A 23,055-nucleotide genomic window follows, 5' to 3' on the forward strand; every position below is an offset into this window, starting at 1 on the left:
TGATGTTGTCATAGGAAGATATCAATTACCAGGTCAAACTTTCTCTGGAAAAATACTGGTTTTTACTATTAAAATAAATTATGGTAGACCTGTGATATCTCCAAAATTACATCCAGTCTTAAAAGTTAATGAAATAGAAAAAATTCTCTCTTTATGCCAAATTTTGTTTTGCCATGGTAAAAATTCTCAAAAAACTAGCAATCCAAATTGGATATAGCTCGATTTCCATATAAAGATAACGTTTTATGAACCCATCAGATTTCACCCCCTTATGCCTATCCTTGCCTGTAATAACTGTGAAAACCTAACGTGAAAATGTCTATACTTCCTCTAACTCTGGGTTGGAAACTATCTTTTTGGGGTAGTGGAATAGTTTAGTAAGTGAAGATTATCATCTGTAAGGCGATTAGGTGCATTGGGTTTGAATCCTTCTCAAGGTAATTAAATTCTGATGCCTGTGCCTACGCATTCGAGAGTTGACCTGGTTTTGTCCTTCCCTCTCTAATACCTAACAGTGATGAAATGACATCCATATATCATGTCTGAGAAACTGGTAGAACCAGATTTGTAGGGCTACCATCTTCCCTGGCATAAGAAAAGAAAGATATAAATGTATGCTAGGTGTACCAGTATGAAAACAAAGGTAGATCATGATATTTGATTACTAATATCATGAGGAAGAAATATGACTAAATGTATGATAATTGTTATCTAAGAAGATGGGTATGATATATGGTTATGATAAATTGTATTGTACTTTGGTTTATGATAGGCCTACACCTTTTGTTGGTACTTTTTAAGGTCATTTATTGTACCAAACCATGTTACACTACACTATACTCATTAATTATGTTTTGTTTCATTTGAAGGTTAAATTTCTTTACAAAAACCATACAAATATTTGAAGAAATTTTTCTATATCATGATATAAATGAAATGAAATGAATGGAGTTTTACATCCTACTTTTCTGCACCACGTGGGCTAATGAAGACGGCAACGCCATGCATGGTACAATGGAAGAAATTTTGCCAAGACAGCGGCATTAGCCTGCTCTTTTTAGATTTCCAACTGTCGAGGGATCATTTACCTGCACAGTCTGTAGCACTCAGGGCCTTGGTTTATTGTCCCATCTGAACATGAAGTGAAATGAACTGCATTAATTAAGCTAATGAAAAGAGGCAAGTCGATTCTAGGTACATGAGTAAAGTGAGTTAACGAATGATGGCATCCCCACAAATTACCATGCCATGACATGTGTTAAATTTCTGATTGATTCCAATTGCCTAACTCACAGTAGAGGTCTGTTTCTGAAGGAATAATTGCAGTGTAGATTTTTGTAAGGTGCACCTGGTTTTCTTGATGCTATCAAGTGAGCTATAAACATACTTTGTTCATGCTGTAACTTAAAATAACCAATATTTTCCTCATTCCTATACTAGCATGGAGAAGGACATGCTCTGAGGAAGTATTTCTGGAACCAAACGGTACTTCTTGTCCCAGATGTGAACTGGACATAATGTAAACAAGATATTAAATCAATTGTTTACTCTATTACTAGAGTTTATTGTAAATAGACCTCATAGTGGACATAAACAAACATAATCTAAAGATAGGGTTATTATGCCCTCCTGCCCTTCACATTCTAACTTAACTGTTATAGTACCAAGAAATTGGGCTTGCGGCTGATTATAACCATGTACATAGAGCAACTCTGTAAAAAATAAATCCCAAGAACTAGACCGAAACATCTGTCTATATTCCAGCCTCTGATAGCTATGTGGACAGATGTCAGCTGGTGTAGAGATAGAAAAAATAGGCCCTGTAAAATGAGACCTTTCAGCATCTTTGCAGGTGCAGGGTTTTTAAAACCTATTTAGATTTCTCGGATCTGCAAAACCCAGATATATTTGGAAAGATGAATTTTTGTAGTCCAGTCATACTATCATTTTCTCCCTACACCATTTATGTCATGTCTCTGTTTCCATTGAAGTTTTTTAGGGCGAAATTGATCGAGCATCAGCCATTTAAAACTGTGTGCGCAGTCAAAGGTCACAGGTCATGTGATACTAACAAAGCGAAGGTTACGGTGATGCCCAACACTAATTTACAATCATCTTAAAGGTAAATCAATCTTATGTTTAAGAAAACGCATCTTTGGAGGTGTGGAAAATCCCCATTTAACAGTCTTTTTCTTCTGACTCTACTCTAGCTGACAACTGTCAAAATATCCATCAGAGGTTGGAATAGAGGCAGATGTTTCGGACTACCCAAGAACATGTTATAAACTAATAACAATAAATTCTTCCTATAGTATGAATTATTGAAAAAAAAACTTTGATTTCTTGCTCAAGATATCTATTCAAACATGATCAGTTTTCATGTTGAACTTGCTTGGTATTATTTAACAAAGAGGGCAAATTCAACCAGCCATAACCATAAACCACCACACCCCTGTAATCATCTAGAATGGTTTGTAGTTTCAGGTATCACCGTGGCTAAACTTACTACCTACTTTCCTTTCTTTGACAGGAGAGTACAGATTGATATACTACACCTGCCTATTAACTTAGATAGTTTTATGCATATTGGAGAATAAGAAATGACATTGTCAGCTGCTTTCACCTATTGCTGAATATAATTTTGACAAAAAACACCCTCAACATTACTAATGAACTCTTCTGATCATACATAAGCTTATACAGTTACATATTGATAGAAAATATGCATGTGTGGAAGAGTTCAATAGAAGGTTTAGGGGCCTCAAATAGATGTCTAGCACACTTTGAGTAAAATTTGCTAATCCTTTGGACTAATATTTGAAAACTTTCATTTCCAACAAAAAATTACACCTCTAGGGTTCCAATTGGCCAAGTTGTGGCCATTTATAGATGAGGGTAAGGGTTGGACACTAGCCTATACAGTATACAGGTCAGGGTTCATACCAAAACTTTGACAGTCTGCTGTTTGTAAAACTGTAAATATGTCAAGTTGCAATTTGGAATGCAGGAACACAACAATTACTTACAGAGAAAGGCTCTTAGTAGATACATGTTGCAGTAAAAAAAAACTCGCTACTGACCGTCTTGGTAATATTTACCTGTAGCAATGTGCTAACCCTAATTCGTTTTTAGATTTAAATTGAAAATTAAGTAATACTTTCTCAATGGATACAAGATGATGACCATGTTTTAAATTACATCAACACAATGTTCAATTGTATAAGTTGTGAAGTCTATTTAAATGTATTACTTAAATTAAAACGAAATAAAGCTCCAATGATATAAATTAACCCATTTCTGAAGACATTTTCAACTCCATTAGGTTTGCGACGGTGTCAATTTCTACCTTGAGCTTGAAATATGAATAAAAGACGGGGTGTTGACATAATTGATCGAGTTTTATGGAGTGCAAAAATCAATGAGAAAAAGTCAATGAGACTAGAGACCACCCAGGTGGTGTACAATCTAGAGATTATCAATGGGATGAAGAGTTCACAGCTAGAGTTCAGTTTGGTGTTGTTACTGCACAGGCTGAATAAAATCTTATCAATTTGCACACCTTTATTTGTAATTGACTGCAATTATGTGTGATTACAATAATTTATTTTCACTCAAGATGTTTGCTCTTTTCCTTTTGAAATTTTTTTCTACTATAATAATTGGTGTCAAATAAACTAAAAATACACATATGTAGGCCTATCCATTATCTTCTCATCTGAAATGAGTTCTGATTTACTTCTTATTTGGGTTTATTTTTTGCTTTTTAATAAAATTGTCTTCTTACACCTGAGCAGATAGTTACATCCTAGTACGTTCAATTTGTGATTTGGTACATCATATAAAGATATGACTTCTCATCTAATACACTGTATGATCATGGAATGATTACTGGTTAAAAATTTCAACTTGACAGGGGAACTGCCGTGGCTGAATGAGTTAGATGCTTGCTTGCTATACTGAAGATCCAGGGTTCAGTTCTAGCATAGGTCAAGAGGAAATCTTTGGATTTTTCAACCTAATTTCTGATATCATTGTTGCAAGTAAGGAGGAACAGTAAATAATGGGCTCGTTATGAACAGGAAATTATTTGGTTTGGAAATGGGAGTTAGCTTTCCAAAATTGGACTTCATATGCAAGAGCAAAGTACATGAACTCTCTGAACTTAAAAATAATCAAAAGCAAAACATCTTTTTATCTAAGGTTCAATGAGTAGAGTCCTGAAGGCTTAATATACCATCTATTAAAGATTAGAAGGTTTTTTTTCTATGATAAGAAAATAGAAACTACTGACCTCTGTTTTACCTCTTATTTTCATTGATTTACATGACCGTTACAGCTTGCTTAGCAAGTTCGTCAGTTGTTAACCTGTAGGCTTTGGGATTGATTGGGTCTTATGTACAACAGGCTGTACATGTAAAAGATTCTGCATCAGTTCAAAATGAATAGAAAAATCAGTTGATGCTCCTTAAGGAAAATTTGTCATGAAGAAAACTTGAATTTGCTCAAATTCATTCAAGCTTTCATTCATTCATTAAATCATAGCTTCATTCTCTCATTCATTTATTCTTTCATTCTCTCATTCATTTATTCTTTCATTCATTCCATTGACGTGTCTAATTCGTGATTAGTTGCAACATCTTTTCTGACTTTTAAACATCAATATTGCACCAGTAATCCCTGTTAAGATGTGAAGTGACTGTAAAAATAAAAGGTGCAAATCAATTAGATTTAATTATAAACTTTCCTTCAACCTGTCTGATATTATTAATAATATTATTGATTCATGTTTGAATTAGTTTCAATGAATGGACAATCTCGTCAGTATCCATCTTATGCTGTTCAAAATAAAAAAAATTGAAAATCTCTCTAGAATGCAAGAATTGTTTCACAAAAAATCTTATTGCATGAATAAAACAATTATAATTTAGATGAACAAAGTTGCCTAATTGTTTGCTTTAAGAGCTGTTTTATTGCTACTTACATAGCATTTTACAGAATAAGAATCTGACATCAGGATCTTGTTCAATTCAATAAAATGTTCCAATTTAAGATCAATTCCAGGGTTCTACTAAAACTTTTAATGTGTAGTTTAAACAAAATTAATGAAATCATTGGCATTAATACTTGCTTAAAGTGATACTACGTCTTAGAATTAACATAAAATTTAAGAATTTTGAACTTGACCAATAAGAGCATATATTTATCAGTAGATATACCTGGTGTCATAACTAACATAACAGGATCCTTATATAATCTGATAAATACAAAAAACTTAGTAATTATCCATGAAAATGCAATTAACTATTTAAAAACGCTTGATATTAAGATTAAGGGTTTTTCAATAATTACTTAGTTTTATGAATTTTCGGATTTTACAGGTTTTCTGTTGTAACTTTATGACACCAGGTAAGCTAACTGATGAATATACTCATGTTGACCATTCTTGAGAATTAAATTTTATGTTCATGCAAGACGTATTATCTCTTTAAAGCTTTATCAGTTGGGTAAGAGGAATATTTAGGTAGCTATATATCTGTTTAAAGGATAATCTAAGAACTTAACTGGCTAATGTTCCCCAGTATCTAACTGTCATCTACAAGAGAAGCTGTGAACCTAACTATTGGAAGATCTAGCCAGTGAGATATTCAATTAAACTTATCTGCATTCAAATACATGAAAAAGTTGGTCTTTAAAGTGATACTATGTCTTAGAATGAACATAAAATTTAAGTTTTCATGAAGTAACAACAGAATCCATGTAAAATCTGGAAATTGGAAAATTCATAAAATGAAGTAATTATTGAAAAACGTTTAATCATGATATTAAGCGTTTTTCAATAGTTTACTGCATATTTATGGATAATTACTTTGGATTAGTTTTTTGGATTTATCAGATTATATAAGGATCCTGTTATGTTAGTTATGACACCAGGTATATCTACTGATAAATATATGCTCTTATTGGTCAAGTTTAAAATGTTAAAATTTTATGTTCATTCTAAGACGTAGTATTCCTTTTTAAGTAAATCGAATTTTGTTTCAATTCATCTGTTTACACTAGAAAAGGAAAGGTTTCACATTCACTACATAAGAGTTAGGTGAAGTACCTTTATACCTTAATATGTCTGGAAACCACTCCCACTACCTCTCAACTACCTCTCAACTATAGATGTTTTGTTATCATTTCCGTTACTGATATCATTTTCAACCCCTTTTCTTACAGAAGTTTGATGTATTTTATATAATAGTTTGAACTTGAGTGTAGAATTGCCTTCAAGTAATAATGCTGACTCAGCAATTGTACTTACTTGATTATGCACCCATTTTCAAGGATAAGAAATGAACTAAATTGCTACTTTGATACATTTGGAAGCTGTTGCATTTTCCAAAGCCACAAAAATATTTCATATAAGGCTATGATAATATGTCCATATGACTGGTTTTGTCGAACAATGGTGGCTGTGGGTTCTTATCTCGATCGGTGTCTGAAAGTCTGATGACCTTAAATAAATCATCTTCACTCATAATTCCAGTCGACCCAGCTGTAAATGGGTTCAGGAAAGATCAAGATGTTTGGCCAAGGAACAGCTGGTAGAAGGGATCCCTATAGTTGTGAACATAAGTTTTTATCCGTGTAAAATATAGTTTCTGACTGTTTAAAATCTGACAAAGATAGTGTCATTACATGCTTAGCAATGAGATTTTATATGAAAAATATTGTTTGTTAGTATTTATCTGTAATGCAAGTGTAATTTTATAATGTATATATATGTTTAAAACAATATAGTCAAGTTGAGATAATATCAGGGTGTGGTAGAATAGTGAAGGTTAGAAGAGTAGGAGTTGCCCTCATAAATCATTACAACAAGTCACCTAGATTTATTTACCCACAATATCTACATCCGTCATCAGTGCATATAAGTTAATTTAGGTTTCAAGGGAAACGTTTTAAATTCCCATTTTTCGAGGGTGCTATGTTTCTGTTACATATTGGGCTGTTGAAGAACATACATATTTTCTAAGGACTATACCATTATAGGGCCATTGTGTGGGATTGATTTTAGTCTTTATAATATGTTAATAGTCTTCAGAAGTACTAGAAATTGATCAAAAATCGTATAATTCTTACAAAAATACCTCATACAAGGAATTTTACTCACTATATCTATATATGTTTTTTCTATATATCACAGAGTGTCTTAAAATGATCAGTAATTCTGGATACTCGTGGATTTTAATGCTCAAATTAGACAGTGAGCTGTGAACACTATAACTGATTTGCTCAGCTAACGCTTCTCAGACTAAAGTATGATTGGTAAATAAAAAATGGTGCATCTGTCCCTTTAATGATAGGCTTGGAATGGTGTCAGATGGACTTTAGAACTTACCATTGCAGTCAAGAAAACATTGTTAATAAAGATTTTAATGATTAATACCAAATAGATAGGCCTACATGTGACTTTGAACATTGGTAGCCAAAATATTATGAACAGGAACAGTCTGCAAAAGGATATTTCAAAATGATGCCTAATTGCCTTATGCTTGAACTTTCATGTCTTGGAGCTCCGGGTATAATTTGTCATTAGAAGCTCAAGAATTCAGTAGGGGAAAATTTGATTTGCTTGTTGAATAGGAAAATGTAACTGTTAATAAGATCCCAATGTATGCACCTACTTGCAGAGTATATAGAATTCTACATTATTGGACAAAATTTTACTTTCTTGTCCAGTCTTTTCTATCTTACATGTATTTATTATGTAGAACTTGCTAGGTTCATATATTTAAATCAAAACTTTTATCAGAACAATGTTGAATCCCAAGAATGACAGTTGACATCTTTAATACTTGCAGGTGCTATAATGGGTTATTCTTTGGAGATTTTATAGCACAGTCGGTTAGAGCGTTTGTTATTTACGTGATGTCATTTGTTCGGTTAAGTTGAGTGAATGGTGGCTGTGGGTTCTGATCTCGATCAGCATGTGAAAGTCCAATGACCTTGAATAAGTCATCTTCACTCATAATTCCAGTCAACCCAGCTGTAAATGGGTTCAGTTAATCCGGGAAATATCAATGCCAAGAGGTTTGGCCAAGGATCAGCTGGTAGAAAGGATCTTTAACTGTGAACCTGAGTTATTATCCTTGTAAAATATAGTTGTTTCTTTATTTCTTTCTAGTTAGGATGGGAAATGGTACTGGTGATTTTTTTTATGAAATATATCTTTGTTCTGTATTAATATTACATATATATGTTGTTCAAAGCTAGATAATGTTATGAATATGCCAGTAAAGTAGGGCAAGTGCTACTTAATTCTTATCGGCCTAGACCTATTGGCAATATGCCATGGTCTGTTTAGAAGATAGAAAGGAGAACAGCCTGGTAGATATAATAATAATGCTTTATATATAATAGATAGGTATATGGCTAGACTGTATTCTTAAAGGTTTCTTTGGTGTTTGTCTTTTAAGTGCTTCTCTGTGACTTACATTAAAGAATAAAGAAAATTATGCAAAAACTGTTCAGAAAGATGTCAATATAGGCTTTAATTTGTGGGTTTTGTGCAATGCCTAATTTCCTTGCATTTGGCATTGTCATTCTATGATATATTGAACATTTGGCAATGCACATCTGTTATAACCCAATTCTCAGACTAAAACAGTCTTACTCCTCTTATTTTTATAGTAGTCAATAGTCATCTCAAACCCTGTGTTGGTGTTTCTTACTTCATGACCTCGGCCAGTTCCTTTTTAAGGATACTATTGTCATCTCGCTCTAACTTAGTCTAACACAAAACTGATTTATGAAGTCTGGCATAGGTTGAGATCAGGATCCCTCAATAGTTGGAAATCAAAAAAGAGCAGGCTGATGCTGGTTTCCTGGCAAAATTTCCCTCTATGGACTGCCATGGCTTTGCCTGTCTTCATTAGTCCACATGGTCCACAAAAGTAGGACATGAAACACTATTCATTTCATTTTTGATTTATGAAGTCAGTCATGAAGTGTTCAGAAGTTCTTAAAAACGATTTGTTCTCAATTAGTGTAGAGCCTAAGGCGACATTTTCTTATAATGACTAGGTCAATTGAGTGGATATAATCATGATCTTATTAGTCTATTTTCAGCATTATAATATGTCACTTGCAATATTCTTTTTCTGACACAATTACATTTCAAATTAATGACTACATAATTTTAAATTTTCTTTCAATTAGCCATTCAGTCTATGCAAGGCATGAGATTATGGTTATACATGTATATTTGACAATTAAAACTTCTTATGACCTCTGCCAGTGCTTCTATAGGAAAGTATCGACCTCTGCCAGTGCTTCTATAGGAAAGTATCTTCTATCAGACCACAAAATGTTAAAATAAAAGCTCTTATACAATAAATGTGAGCATGGAATCGCTTTGCAAGTAAGGAACCTACCACTGACTCAAAAGTTTCTGGAATATTTCAGTCTATACTCCGTGCATTATTCAAACTGCCTATCATATAGACCTATAATATTAGGTGCAATGCAGAGGAACCAATCCCTGACTTCATCCACATGAATATATATATAAGATTCAATGATTACAGATATACCATGAAATAAGCCATTAACCCAGAATATAATGTTCATATTTCTGCTCAAGCAGACCATTGATAATTAAGTTTCAAGGTATAAGATGATTTGAAAGTTTTTTGAATGTTCTTTGAACTTCACCAGCAAGATACCATATTAGGTAAAGTGCTGACCATACTTTTTTTCAAATCAACTTTCAGGAATTTTAATTTCCTCTTAATTCTGCATGAAGTTAAAAAAATCAAGAGATAAGCAGGCAGTTTAATGTGTTTATAAATATATTTTTCTGATACCAAATTGAATTTATATGCTAAATTTAGCTTTTCAATTCCTTGCAATTCTAAATTTAGTCCTAAGGCCAACTGAATCTATCTGAGTTCAAGTCATAAAAGCTATATATTCCTCTCTGTTTTTTGATAAATGTCTGCTATATACAGGTTGGTTTGAGTGACAGGAAATTGGTTCCTTGATGACATCCAGATACACATAACTATAAATTACTTAAATCTGATTTTTATATCTAAATACTTAAAGAATTACATTAAAACACAAAGTACATTAAGAGTTATTTTGGGTTTGATATGTACACCTATATGTTTATTAACATTTGTCAGTAAAGGTTGAAAATTATAATAGAACTTTTTTTGATATCATTTGCCCTAAGCAGTTCTTAATTTAGGTCTTGTGGTATATTTTTAGTTTAATTATTTTAATAGGTCTATATAGTTATTATGGCCCTCAGATAATAGCGAAAGACATTTGTCAAAAACATAAACAAAACTTCAACAATATATAGAAAGGTTTTAAAAATGCCCTATTGAAGTAAGACAAGGCCATGCAGTGTGCAATGAACTATAAGGAACATATTTTGGAAAGTGATTAAAGATATTGAAACAGGTAATAGAATATGTTATAATTATATTAGTTCAAGGAAGTCAAATGTCAAACTCAGGGCCTTAAGTAGGATATATATAAGTAATAACCCTGTTTTCTTAGAAATCAGTTGTCTTTCTTTGCAACACTTTCAGTTGACTTTAAATGGTTACTAGCTTTCTTTTGTAAAATTTGGCATGGCCCATTTGCCTCATTTGCCTTGATGTAGTTATAGCCTTGAAAGTTGAAACTCTTAAGGCAAGCATTCTGATTCCCTTCTTCCTGTTCTATCAAGGAATTAATTTATTGATATAGGAATTAATAATTTGATTGGATACACATGTTCTGATATCATACCATGTTATCAACCGGTCAGTTATAATCCTACAATAAACAGGTCATGATGTTTAGGTCAATGTAGATGACCGCTTGTCATTGTCTAACTCATTGTTAACTGACACACACTAGATTCCGACTGTCTACCGTATTTAATAAAACAAAGTGTTAGTATGAGGAGTTGTTGTCTCGGCAAACACCCTGTGTTTCCTTCTATATTTCGCATCCGGTACGCAGCATTCGTGTATTTGAACGAGCCTCTAATACAGACTATGTGGTCCGTGTTTACTTAGAAACACTCTCATTCAGCTTATTGGGTAAATGATGCAGTATAAAATTGTATAGAGGAAAACATACTGGTGGATATACAAACAAAAACGGAGTGGAAAGTTTGTTAAAAGTAGTTCGGTTTTCTAAAGGCATATTTGAAATAGTTGAAATACCACAGTTGACACACTGATTGTGCAGTCTCAGGTTACACAATAGGTTAAAGATTACGTAAATCAGTCTACAGTAACAACTTTTTTTACAAGGAAACACTGACTTTATGTGACTTTTTTGTTGAAGAAATACCTGTCGATTTGGGGAATTTCATATGTTGGGATGCATACTTCTGTTTGTTCTGCAATGCACATTTTTAAATGTGACCATGAACACTTAGTTCACTATTAGACCTAAAATATTCATTAGAAAATATAGTAGCCACTGAAGTATATTATATATAAATTATCACTAGGGTCATTTATACTAAGCTAATAAAATACATAATCAGTTGCTATTCCTGTTGAAATATCAAAACAATTTATAAATTTTAATCTGGTGATTCATTTTGATTTAGTCATAAACTCTACCTCAGGTCAAACACAGAATTTAAATATAAATATACATCAGAACATATTGCTCTTGTACAGTATATTGCCATGTACAGCCTAGGGCTGTGAATTTTGCTGAATTTATCAATGTTTTCTGACATTCTTTCAAGATTGGCAATCTTTTTAGAAATTTACAAAATATTACAGATAAGTACTGTAGCACAAATAAATTTCTTTCTAGATGGGCAAATTTTTCAAAATTTACAAAATAATACAAGTATTGTATACAAGTTTATAGTAAGGGCCTACAAATGAAAAGACTACAAATGAAAAGACTAATGGTACTGGGATTATATGACACCTTTTATTTTCAACATTAAACAGCCATTTATATATTATGTAGAACGATATAGAAATATTAAAAGAGAACTTGCTGTTGTTACTCAGAGTTTCATGTTATGCAATATTCAGACAGGCACATTGCATAGCATTAAACTCTCAGTAACAACATGATTCAAGTTTTGTTTTGATATTTCTATATCGTTCTACAATTGATGTATTGAGCACTATTTTAACATTGATATTTCTATTTCGCTCTACAATTGATGTATTGAGCACAGTGAAAATATTATATTATTGTTTGTATATATATATTTTAAACATGCATTAAAGTTGAAACTCATTAGGAATTTAACAATGTTCATTTAAGCCATTCTGTTATATTTTATTCTTTTATTTTTTCAGTCATGAAACACAAACAACAACATGGCAAGATCCCAGAAAAACCCAGAGTACTACAAACCTTCACAATCCTCAACAACAACAGCAAGCTCCTCCTGCTGTTCATCCATTACAACAGCAGCAGCAGCAGCAACAACAACAACCAGCAACACAACAACAGCCAGCTGTGAGCAGCTCACCAAATCAACCCACCCAAATTGTCAATGTAGACAAAGTACCGTTACCGCCAGGCTGGGAGAGAGCCTATACTCCAGAAGGGGAGGTTTATTATATACACCATGTAGAGAGGACAACAAGTTGGTTTCACCCTTCAGTTCGTAAGTTGTTTATCCTTTAGATTATTTTCAAATTATTCTCTTACTTCTTCATGTGAACTGAGTAATAACATGTCCTTAGCACAGAGCTTCAAGCTATAAAAGATATAACTCCCACAAGTATTCAAAGGCCTTAAATGGATTGTAAAAAAGTTTTCTAAATTTGTTATGTGTAAAATCAGGGACACTGATAGCATCAATTTTCACCATTCCAATTTTAAGTCAGACATTTGTGGTTCCTGCAATTCCAAAAAAAAGGAAGTGTTTGATGACGTCACTTATCGCAAAATATGTTATATTACATAAGGCCCTTCGCGATAAATGACATCACCTAGCTTTTGCTTAATTGCAGGAACCACAGATTCTTAAAAATTGGAATGGTGCAAAATGATGCTATCAGTGTCCCCAATACACATAAAATTGTTGAGAAAACCTGTTTAAAATCCCTTTAAGATATTATTGGGAACCTCTGTGCTGGAAATATTGAAATATATGTATATTTGGTAAAACACCATGACTTGTCAAAGACTATTATCATTATTAAGAATAAAAATCACATGAACCGTAAAGTACATGCTTGTACAATAATGTACATGCTTTTTTACAGCTGCACATTTACAACGTCCAGGAATGCGTCTGCAACAGCAGGCACAACAGCAGCAACAACAACAGATGCAGGTGAACAGCCCCGGATCGTCACCAAACATGGCTCAGTGTCAGCAAGGCAACTCGACAGATCGTCACCGTCAAGTACAGATTGGATTACAACAGTTAAAGATTGAACGGGAGAGGTTAAAGAAACGAGAAGAGGAGATTGCCAGACAAGTAATTATTTCTTTAACAGAATTTTCTAAATTTAATCTCTTTAAATCACCATTCTCTTTATTAAAGTTATGTAAAACAGAATTGTTTGGCTAAATATTCGATTTATCAACTGGTGGAGATTGATTGAGTAGTAACCTACTTAGCAGAACCTTTGCTTTCCCTGCAGCTTAAAAAAAACTTATTTGCTGTTGTGACATCAGTCTGATTTTCCCACATTAAAATTTCCAAAAATTGAGATGCTGTCAATACGTCTGATGTTAGTTATAACTGCATGGTTTTGCTGCAACTACTTTTCTATGGTTCAATCTCAGCTACAATAATCATTAGGCTTTTTCATTGGCATATATCACAATATCATAACTTCAAATTTGATAATTTAAAAGAACTACATGTAGTTAATTATATTAAGCCTAGAGAACAGCAGCCAATGAGATGTTTAGTATCATTAATTAGCATCAATTTGACCAATCAGATGTCTCAATCATTCTCAAGTAAAAAAATGTCATGCATCTTTCTTTTCAAATTTTTAAACCTGAATTCCCTGTTGATTTTCCTGTCTGTTGAATTCTCTTTCGCTTCATTGTTTTTATTGTTTAATATTGTAAGCTTTATTTACAGTTCATCAGGGCTTGCGGAAAACAAACACAATACCAAATGATATCAAATATTTAGTTGTAACTTTCCAGTTTATAGGCAGAGACTAAACACATGACTTGGGTCTGGCATCAAATTACGTAGCAGGGGTGAACATCCACTGAACGTAATAAAACAAACATTCTGATCGAACAATTTTGCATTCACTAGAAAATGGCAGAAATTTGAAATCATTATTTTTTGATTGAGCGTTCAGTTTTGAAAGATTCTTTGTCTGCAATCCAAGAAGTTATGTATCTTTGCAAACAAGAGACTTATTTTCAATGCTACCATTGTCTTGAATAGTTTTCATTAATTTATAGAATAATTACACACAGTGAGTTGTGAAAGAAAGTTGATTAGATCAACTAATTTTCATGAACAAATAGGAATCAAATAAATTTATACACCAAAGAAGAAGTTATAATACACAAAACTTAGTGTCCATGAAAAAAGTCATTTCGCTGTTTTAGATTTTAACTTTTTAAATTGATTGAATGACTCATATGGTTTCTTTTGCAATTGAGAACATTAACCCTTTAAAAATCTAGATGCGATAAAAAAAACTTGTTGCATCAGTCAGTCCTGTAAAGATTACAAATCAAATAGAGTTTTGAATGGGGAAACATAGAATTAAGTTGTTGATATCAGTTTATTAAGTTTGTGTCGAGGTAGACTTACTAGATCAGTGGTGGCTGTAAACCTGATTATGTGCTTTAAAGTAGAAATGATCTTATTGACAAAACTCAGTGAAGATGAAATGGATAGAATAATTAATGAACATAAAGATCTGAAATTAGTTAAGCGCAAAGTTTAACCATGTCTGATGTCTGGTGTTAGATAACTCTTCATCAATGCTTGACCGTGATCACAGGCAAAAGATTTCTTTTGAAGTTTTTTTTCTATTTTTTTGATTTTACACTAAATATGTTTTATTAAAGTTTTATTGAACAGGGAGATATAAAGATGTTACTGATAAGATTTTTATGACTTTTAGTCTATTTAAGTATTTTACAGGGTCTGGGTTTGTCTTTGCCTTTTTTTTGGTACCAAAGAGTGGTAGAAGTACTGATTTGGTAATTTTGTTGGCAATTGGCAAAGACATATTCCAAATGCCTAATTGTGTTCAGTGGACATGCATTTTTTCAATGATCTTTATTGCATCATTGTAACTGCTTCAGTTAATGTAATGTGAAATGAAGCTTCTTCTCAATTCATCGGAATCTAACTATGCCAGAGGCACCATCAGAGTCTTATTTTAGTTAGTCAGACAAATACTTTAGCTAAAAAACCAGCCAGTATTGCTGCACCTAGAACTTTCAATAATAATTCTGGAAATTCGGTATACAGTATATATAATTGATGCTTCAGCTTTCAGAGCTTAGAGCTTATATTCAGAAACTTGGTGCATCTAAGGAGTTATGTTTGCTAAAACCAAATAAAATTGGATTCAAAGGCATCCATAGAGTTCTATTTGATCAAGGCTTCATTAGATATTGTACATAAACCTCATGTTGAACGAACAGAATATGTTTTATAATTTCCAGGAACTGATGTTACGTACTGGTAATATACAACATCCAGCAAGTACCGAAAATATCACCGATATTACCATATCACAAGCTAGTGAGATGACTTCTGTCACTGATCCATTTTTGAGTCAATCGGGTACGTCCGATCACACAAGACAGGAAAGTTCTGATAGTGGACTTGGTATGTTATTTTCTGTTATTCATTTCTTTCTGTGTCTAATTAAAAATCCATTTAAAGTCTTGATGCATTTATGAAGTAACTTCTAAAATGTTTCGCATGTTTAACATGAATTATACAGTTATTACCGAACTATAAACAGAATTTGCCAGCTCAATTAATAAATGAATTAGCAAGATTTGACAGACTACTTTTTGTGATAAAATTGAAAATGTCCATTTGGAGAAATATGTTCAAATTTCACTGTGCTGAAGGCTGAGCATTTTGATAGGCTAAACAATTGGAAAATTTAATGGAGTAGACTGAAGTAGCTATGCACAAATTATCCTTCATTGCACACTCCATGGCATTGTCCATGAAAGAACACTAGGATGTTAAATTCCTTTCAATTCAATTGTTTGAAGTTGGATGTTTATATTTATAAAACAGGAGGAATGGGGACAAGTTATAGTTTATCAAGAACTCCTGATGATTTCCTTGGCAATATGGAAGAAATGGATTCACAAGATGGGGGTAAGTTTATTATGCATTCTTTTTTAGATGTTTCCCTGTTCAACTGTTTCTACTTACAATGAAAGGAGCTTTTCGTATCTATATTTGGAAATTCATGTCTACCTTGCAGTGGTCATGTCAGCTTTTATTTGAGGATTGCGGATTTTGACATATATATATATATTGGTTTCCTCTGTGATGAATTAATAGTTTTCCAAGCCAAATAAAAATAATAAGCATTCGACGGTCCATATTTTATTCTTGACCAATGACCATTTGTAGCTTAAGCCACATTTATGAAGTTTTGTAAACCAAAAGCCCATTGGTCAGTACCATATTCTGATGGTATAATATCAAGACCCAAGTAAAGGGAGATAACTAATATATAATCTCTTGATTTAAACCTATAACTGAACTGTTTTGTAGGACCCAAACTACAAAGTCAAACGGACTTTGGTACAATGGACATATCGAATGTTGGCAGCGTTGATGGTGGAGAGAGTAATATGGAAAGTGAAGATTTGGTGCCTAGTTTAAATGTGAGTATATTATATTATGTACGGTAACTTTATTTCGTTGGTACATTAAATTTTACCAATTATTTATATAAGAATTGGAATATCAGATTCAAAATAGTACTGATAGTCTTGGAATGTCTTAGCGCTGATAAAAATATAAATAGAGCACACACATTATCATTTTGAAAATTGTTCTTACAGAGGGCATTTTTCAAATCAAATAAATGCTACAAAAATTTATATTTCAATCGGAAACAATCTAATATATCAGTAGGCTAATGTTTTAAAATGATATGTAAATGTCAAAGATAAAATTTTGATTTACCAAGGAAGTTCTAAAAATTTTTAAAAGTTTGAAATTTTTTGTAGTAGGCCTATCCCCATTAGTCCATCAAAAACACTTTATTTAATGGAGATATTTTGTAGCACTAGTTAATGGTGTGTTAAGACACAACATAACATGTCCTCGTGGTGTATATTAAAATGAATCTTGGAATGGTATCATCTGGCTTTGAAATGCCTTGAGCAATTTTGACAGTCTTTTGCAAATGTTGCACTTATGCACTAGCAAAAAAGGTTTGGTCTTCTTTGGACTAAATGTATTTTTCATTTTATATTGCAGGAAGCCATCAGTAATGATTTATTAAAGGATGTAGAAAATGTGCTTCAGTCTAATAAAATGGACAATTTATTAACCTGGTTATGAGAACGGCACCAAGGGGAGAGTTAATTGTTAATAGAATGGCGATAATAAAAACCTTTTTTTATTCTAAAAATAATTATATCGTCCATATATGTTATTAATTCCAAATTTTTTGTGAAATATGAAAAAAGATGTAGTTTTATATTATAAATAAGAAAAAAACACAAAAAAATACAAATATATTATATATATATTTATCAGGGAAAAAAGCTCAAGAGTACTAGATTCATAAAATAATATTTCGTCGTCAAAGTTTAACAGCCAACTAACAAATTAATATCTAATGATTCCAATGACCTTTGGTTCTATTTGACCTTATATTCTATTTAACCTTTGGTTCTATTTGACCTTTGGTTCCAGAAAATTGATAAAATCTGTAATTTGAATGAAGGTTTCAAAGAATTACTGAAAAAATTTAAGAATTTTTGTTAAAAAACGTTTAAAGGTTTTTTGGTGCTACTTCCCTTAAAATGGCTACCTCTTTTGGCACCTAGTACTTTAGATTCATGTTCCCACAAAATCAAAATAAATTATGCAAATTCTTCGAAAAATTTGCCAAGTTTAATCCACCAAGTTGGGGAGAAAACAGTTTAATTTATCATTTTATGCTACCTCGATAATTCAAATCATCATTGAAAATCATTTTTTTTATTTTTTAAAAAATAACATTATCATATGTGTAATCATATCATTATCATTTCATCAATATTCGAAATAATTACTCGATACCATTCAGAGTGACTAATCAAGAATTTACGATTTTCCAATCAAAAAAATAACAGCATTGGGCTGGTAAGTTAACATTGGTTGGGCTTTTGTTTTGAGGTAGCCATTTTAATTTTGAGCTTGACTCTATATTATATCTTAAGCCTTTCCTCTACACTCTTTCTTTTTCAAGGAGCTCTTTCTCGTTAATTTCTCTTTTAAAGGTAGAAGGGTTTGTAATTATGAAAACAGTCTGCAGCTATGTCAAATATAAACACTGATTAATTGCCTTAAATTGTTTGTATCCCTCCATTGTATTTGATATAAGATGCAAAAGCTGCAATTGTAAACACATTTTGACGTTGGTAAAAAAAACTATGCTTTCTGCTTTTATTGGAAAAATTTATGGGACAGTCCATCTTTAAGATTTTGAATATAAACACTATAGGTCTAATAAGTATATAAATAATTGTAGACTAGTCTTTTTAAACTAAAAGGTTGTAATTTTACCTATATACTATTTATTTAGTAAGACCATTGTCCGTTTCAGGGCTTCTCCAATGTGTAGATGATGTACTCCCTTTAACCTGGTCATGTGGTGGCTGCTCTACAAACCCGAATTCACTCAAATGTACCAGAATCTACACAATGAAGCCCAGTGAAAAATATCCCTATAATTGTTTGATGAAATTATACAAAAAATTGTAAAAATGTACAATAAAATTAGGTTTGGTTTGAAAAATCAAACATTCAGAATAGTTTTGAGTTTGAAGTGTTTTTGGATTCCTTTAGAAACAAAGTTTTTGACTGTTCTTCACTTTGAAGGACCAACGTTATAGGGATTTGACGTAAATAACAAAATATGCATATATTCAGTAGTTTTTTTTAAGTGAAAATAGTTCATTAATGCATTACTCAATGCATGCTTATTTATTTTGAAGTGAAATGAGTGATTTTGCTGCATTTATTCAAATAATTATTAACACAAAAAAAATATTATGAATATTATAATGAAGTATAACCCTTTGCCATATAGGGCCCAATTACTCTTATACACAATACATATATACATGTATTTACAACTTCTAATCCTTATTTACTGTTCAGAAACTTTTAGACTTTTAAATTTATTTTTCGTTTGAACAACCTAGTGTTAGAAGTTAAACAAAAACTACTGAAGGCGTAGATATCTAGAGAAAGTTTCACAATATTTTGGATATTGGTGCATCTGTAGATATGACACATTTTTTATGGGCTTTTACTGTTGAATTGAGGCACAAGTTTCCACTTCAAAGGGTCAATTTCAAATATTGTGAAAATTTCTTTAGATAAAAAAGACTGGATCTTACAGAGAATGGACGATGAGCTTGCTCTGATTTTTAAGTTTTTAATTTCACTTTATTAAGATATTCACAAAATTTATTATTTAAGTTCTTGTTTTAGTTTTGAAAAGATTTATAGAATGTTTCTTTAGTTAAATTAATCAGAAATTTTGTTTACAAAAGAATAATATTAAGTGTTAATTTATGATAATTTATGCAAAATGAAATTTTCAATTATGTACTTGTATGAAGGAATCTATTTGGTACTTTCCCCTGATATTATTGTTATCTGAATGAGCTTAAGATTTCAAGTAAAATGCCTTGAAAAATCCAAACTGGTTTTTGGATGAATGTTTTCCTATGTTGTTACATGGAAACAAATTGTTGCCTTTTGTTTTATTTTTTAATTGAAACTATTTTCGTATGTTTTGTATCAAAAAATTTAAACGATACTGCTGCCAAAATTTGATATGTAATTGCTATGAGCGTCAAACGAAACATTCCATAAATTGTGAACACGTCCATTTCGAGTCAAAGCGACTAAAAAATGAAACATTTGAACTCGGCGAGAGATATTCAAATTTCTAACTTTAAAAAATGCTGCTAATAAGCTTTGAGGAACCGCAAGAATTAGCTCTAGATTAATTTTGCAGAAGAACTATTAAAGCAAGATGCACCTTAGTCAGTAATTTTTTCTCTTTTTTTTTATTAAGATTCTTCTTTAGGGTTTTAGTATAACCCATATTTATATATAACACGTATATATAAATTAAACCCCCTTTTTACTTTATATCACATAGATATATATTTATATTGTTGTCATGGATATGCAACATTAATCCCCCTTAATACCTAGAAATGGAACTAAAAGAAGAATAATCACATACTTTCAGAAGATGCATGCTTTCGATAGGCCAGAGTGATTTTGAACCATATTAACCATAAAAAATGCAAAGAAAAAAAGAGAAAAATATTTTCGTGATATTAAAGTGGCTATATACAAGAATGAATAATGAAATGAAACTGAAGCAAGGAAACCATATACTTAAATACTGTTTTTGTGATACATGCAGCAAGAATTATGCAATACGAAAAATACTAAGAAAACATTGTATATAGCCACTTTAAGTTTTTTTTTTATCTTATGTTATTATTATTATAATTATCAGAGCCTATATTAAAGTTTGCGGTATTTTTTTAGTGTGCCTAATTTAAGCACAAAATCATATTGTTATTTTTTGCATTCTTATAATGGTATTAATTTTTTATATCATAAAAATTTGGCCAGAAATGGTTCCAAGTATTTTTAGAAATTTAAAATTGTAAATAGTTTGTTATTTTGTAAATAGATCTCAAAGAAAAAAAACACCAGACAAAAAAAATATGAAATATGTCATTAAAATCATAGTCAATTTAATAACCATTAATTTGAATACATTTACTCAACATTACAGAATGTAGACAAAAAAATTAAAAAATTATAAAGCACTGACTTATTTAACTATTTATAAGAGACTATAACTCCATAGATTGCAATGATGAGATTCTTGTGAGCTATTTGCTTGACCGCATACGACTTGTATGAACATTTCCATGACCTGTCCTTAATTTAACTGATAGTAACAGTACATTCTAACCTAATTCTCTGTGCAGATGTCGAGAGAAAGGGTAAAGATATTGTCATCCATGAGATCTCTTAAAGCTAGCCATACAGACAATTTGTTCGTTTAGGAAGATTTCTTAAAGCTAGCAATACAGACAATTTGTTCGTTTAGGAAGATTTCTTAAAGCTAGCCATACAGACAAATTGTTCGTAGGGAAGATTTCTTAAAGCTAGACATACAGACAAATTGTTCGTTTAGGAAGATTTCTTAAAGCTAGCAATACAGACAAATTGTTCGTTTAGGAAGATTTCTTAAAGCTAGCCATACAGACAAATTGTTCGTTTAGGAAGATTTCTTAAAGCTAGCCATACAGACAAATTGTTCGTTTAGGAAGATTTCTTAAAGCTAGCAATACAGACAAATTGTTCGTAGGGAAGATTTCTTAGAGCTAGCCATACAGACAAATTGTTCGTAGGAAAGATTTCTTAAAGCTAGCCATACAGACAAATTGTTCGGAGGGAAGATTTCTTAAAGCTAGCGAAGATTGCCTAAAGCTATCTATACAGACAAATTGTTCGTAGGGAAGATTTCTTAAAGCTAGCCATACAGACAAATTGTTCGTTTAGGAAGATTTCTTAAAGCTAGCCATACAGACAAATTGTTCGTTTAGGAAGATTTCTTAAAGCTAGCAATACAGACAAATTGTTCGTTTAGGAAGATTTCTTAAAGCTAGCCATACAGACAAATTGTTCGTTTAGGAAGATTTCTTAAAGCTAGCAATACAGACAAATTGTTCGTAGGGAAGATTTCTTAGAGCTAGCCATACAGACAAATTGTTCGTAGGAAAGATTTCTTAAAGCTAGCCATACAGACAAATTGTTCGGAGGGAAGATTTCTTAAAGCTAGCGAAGATTGCCTAAAGCTATCTATACAGACAAATTGTTCGTAGGGAAGATTTCTTAAAGCTAGCCATACAGACAAATTGTTCGTAGGAAAGATTTCTTAAAGCTAGCCATACAGAACAGACAAATTGTTCGTAGGGAAGACTTCTTAAAGCTAGCCATACAGACAAATTGTTCGTAGGGAAGATTTCTTAAAGCTAGCCATACAGAACAGACAAATTGTTCGTAGGGAAGATTTCTTAAAGCTAGCCATACAGACAAATTGTTCGTAAGGACATTACTGAGAAAGAGAAGTTACCATCTGCCATAAGGACAAATGCATGTAGCAATGCGAGATTGCAACTGAGTCTAAGCTCAATCAGTTTACGGCACTGGATTTGCACCAGTAGGAGCGGAGAGATGCTTTTTTTTTTTATCACTTTACAAAGTGAAAATATGTCGTGACCCCTGCTCGATTCCCTCACCTACTGTTTCTTAGAAACGCCACTGACCAGCTTACAGCACTGGAATTTGATGCGACAAGGTCCATAGCCATTCATCTCTCGGCAGGTCTATACAGTACTTTAAAAGTATTCAAAATTTGAGATCGTGGGATATTAGTGAAAACTACAAATTTTCGATTCAAAGATTTAAAAGAAATGCAGTCAAATGAGATTTGAAATAATCTCCACTTAATTGACCCTTGGTAAATGTAAGAACACAAAACAACATTATCTAAAGCCGTATATTAAACAGAATAGATTGGAAGAAGGGAAATAACAACCATTTCCTTTAGATTATATGTCAACAGTGTTTCAAGCGGGCGGTCGCTGGAGATGATTGCCACATGATGTTATAATTTCATCCTAATGAACTGGATATTTAAAATACACTCAACCCCAAAATCTCAGTTTACAAGGTTTATGACACTACAGAAACTTCAATTTCTTCTGCCAGTCAACGGGAAATTATGTCACTAAAACATTAATGATATCACAGCAAATATCAACTGTTTATTTGAGGAC

The 23,055-nt window shown here is 32.0% G+C and overlaps 1 protein-coding gene across 1 annotated transcript; it reads left to right on the forward strand.

Moving 5' to 3' along the window:
• Positions 1–315: 315 nt before the first annotated feature.
• LOTGIDRAFT_237382 (hypothetical protein) lies at positions 316–18,031 on the forward strand (the record flags this gene model as incomplete). Its single annotated transcript, XM_009046698.1, has 7 exons — positions 316–377; positions 12,327–12,640; positions 13,245–13,462; positions 15,643–15,808; positions 16,235–16,318; positions 16,724–16,836; positions 17,438–18,031. The coding sequence occupies 7 exons, from the start codon at positions 316–318 to the stop codon at positions 17,519–17,521; spliced, it is 1,041 nt and encodes a 346-aa protein (XP_009044946.1). The 3' UTR covers positions 17,522–18,031.
• Positions 18,032–23,055: the final 5,024 nt, after the last annotated feature.

The sequence above is a fragment of the Lottia gigantea genome (genome assembly GCF_000327385.1).
Source record: "Lottia gigantea unplaced genomic scaffold LOTGIsca_105, whole genome shotgun sequence".
NCBI lineage: Eukaryota > Metazoa > Mollusca > Gastropoda > Lottiidae > Lottia > Lottia gigantea.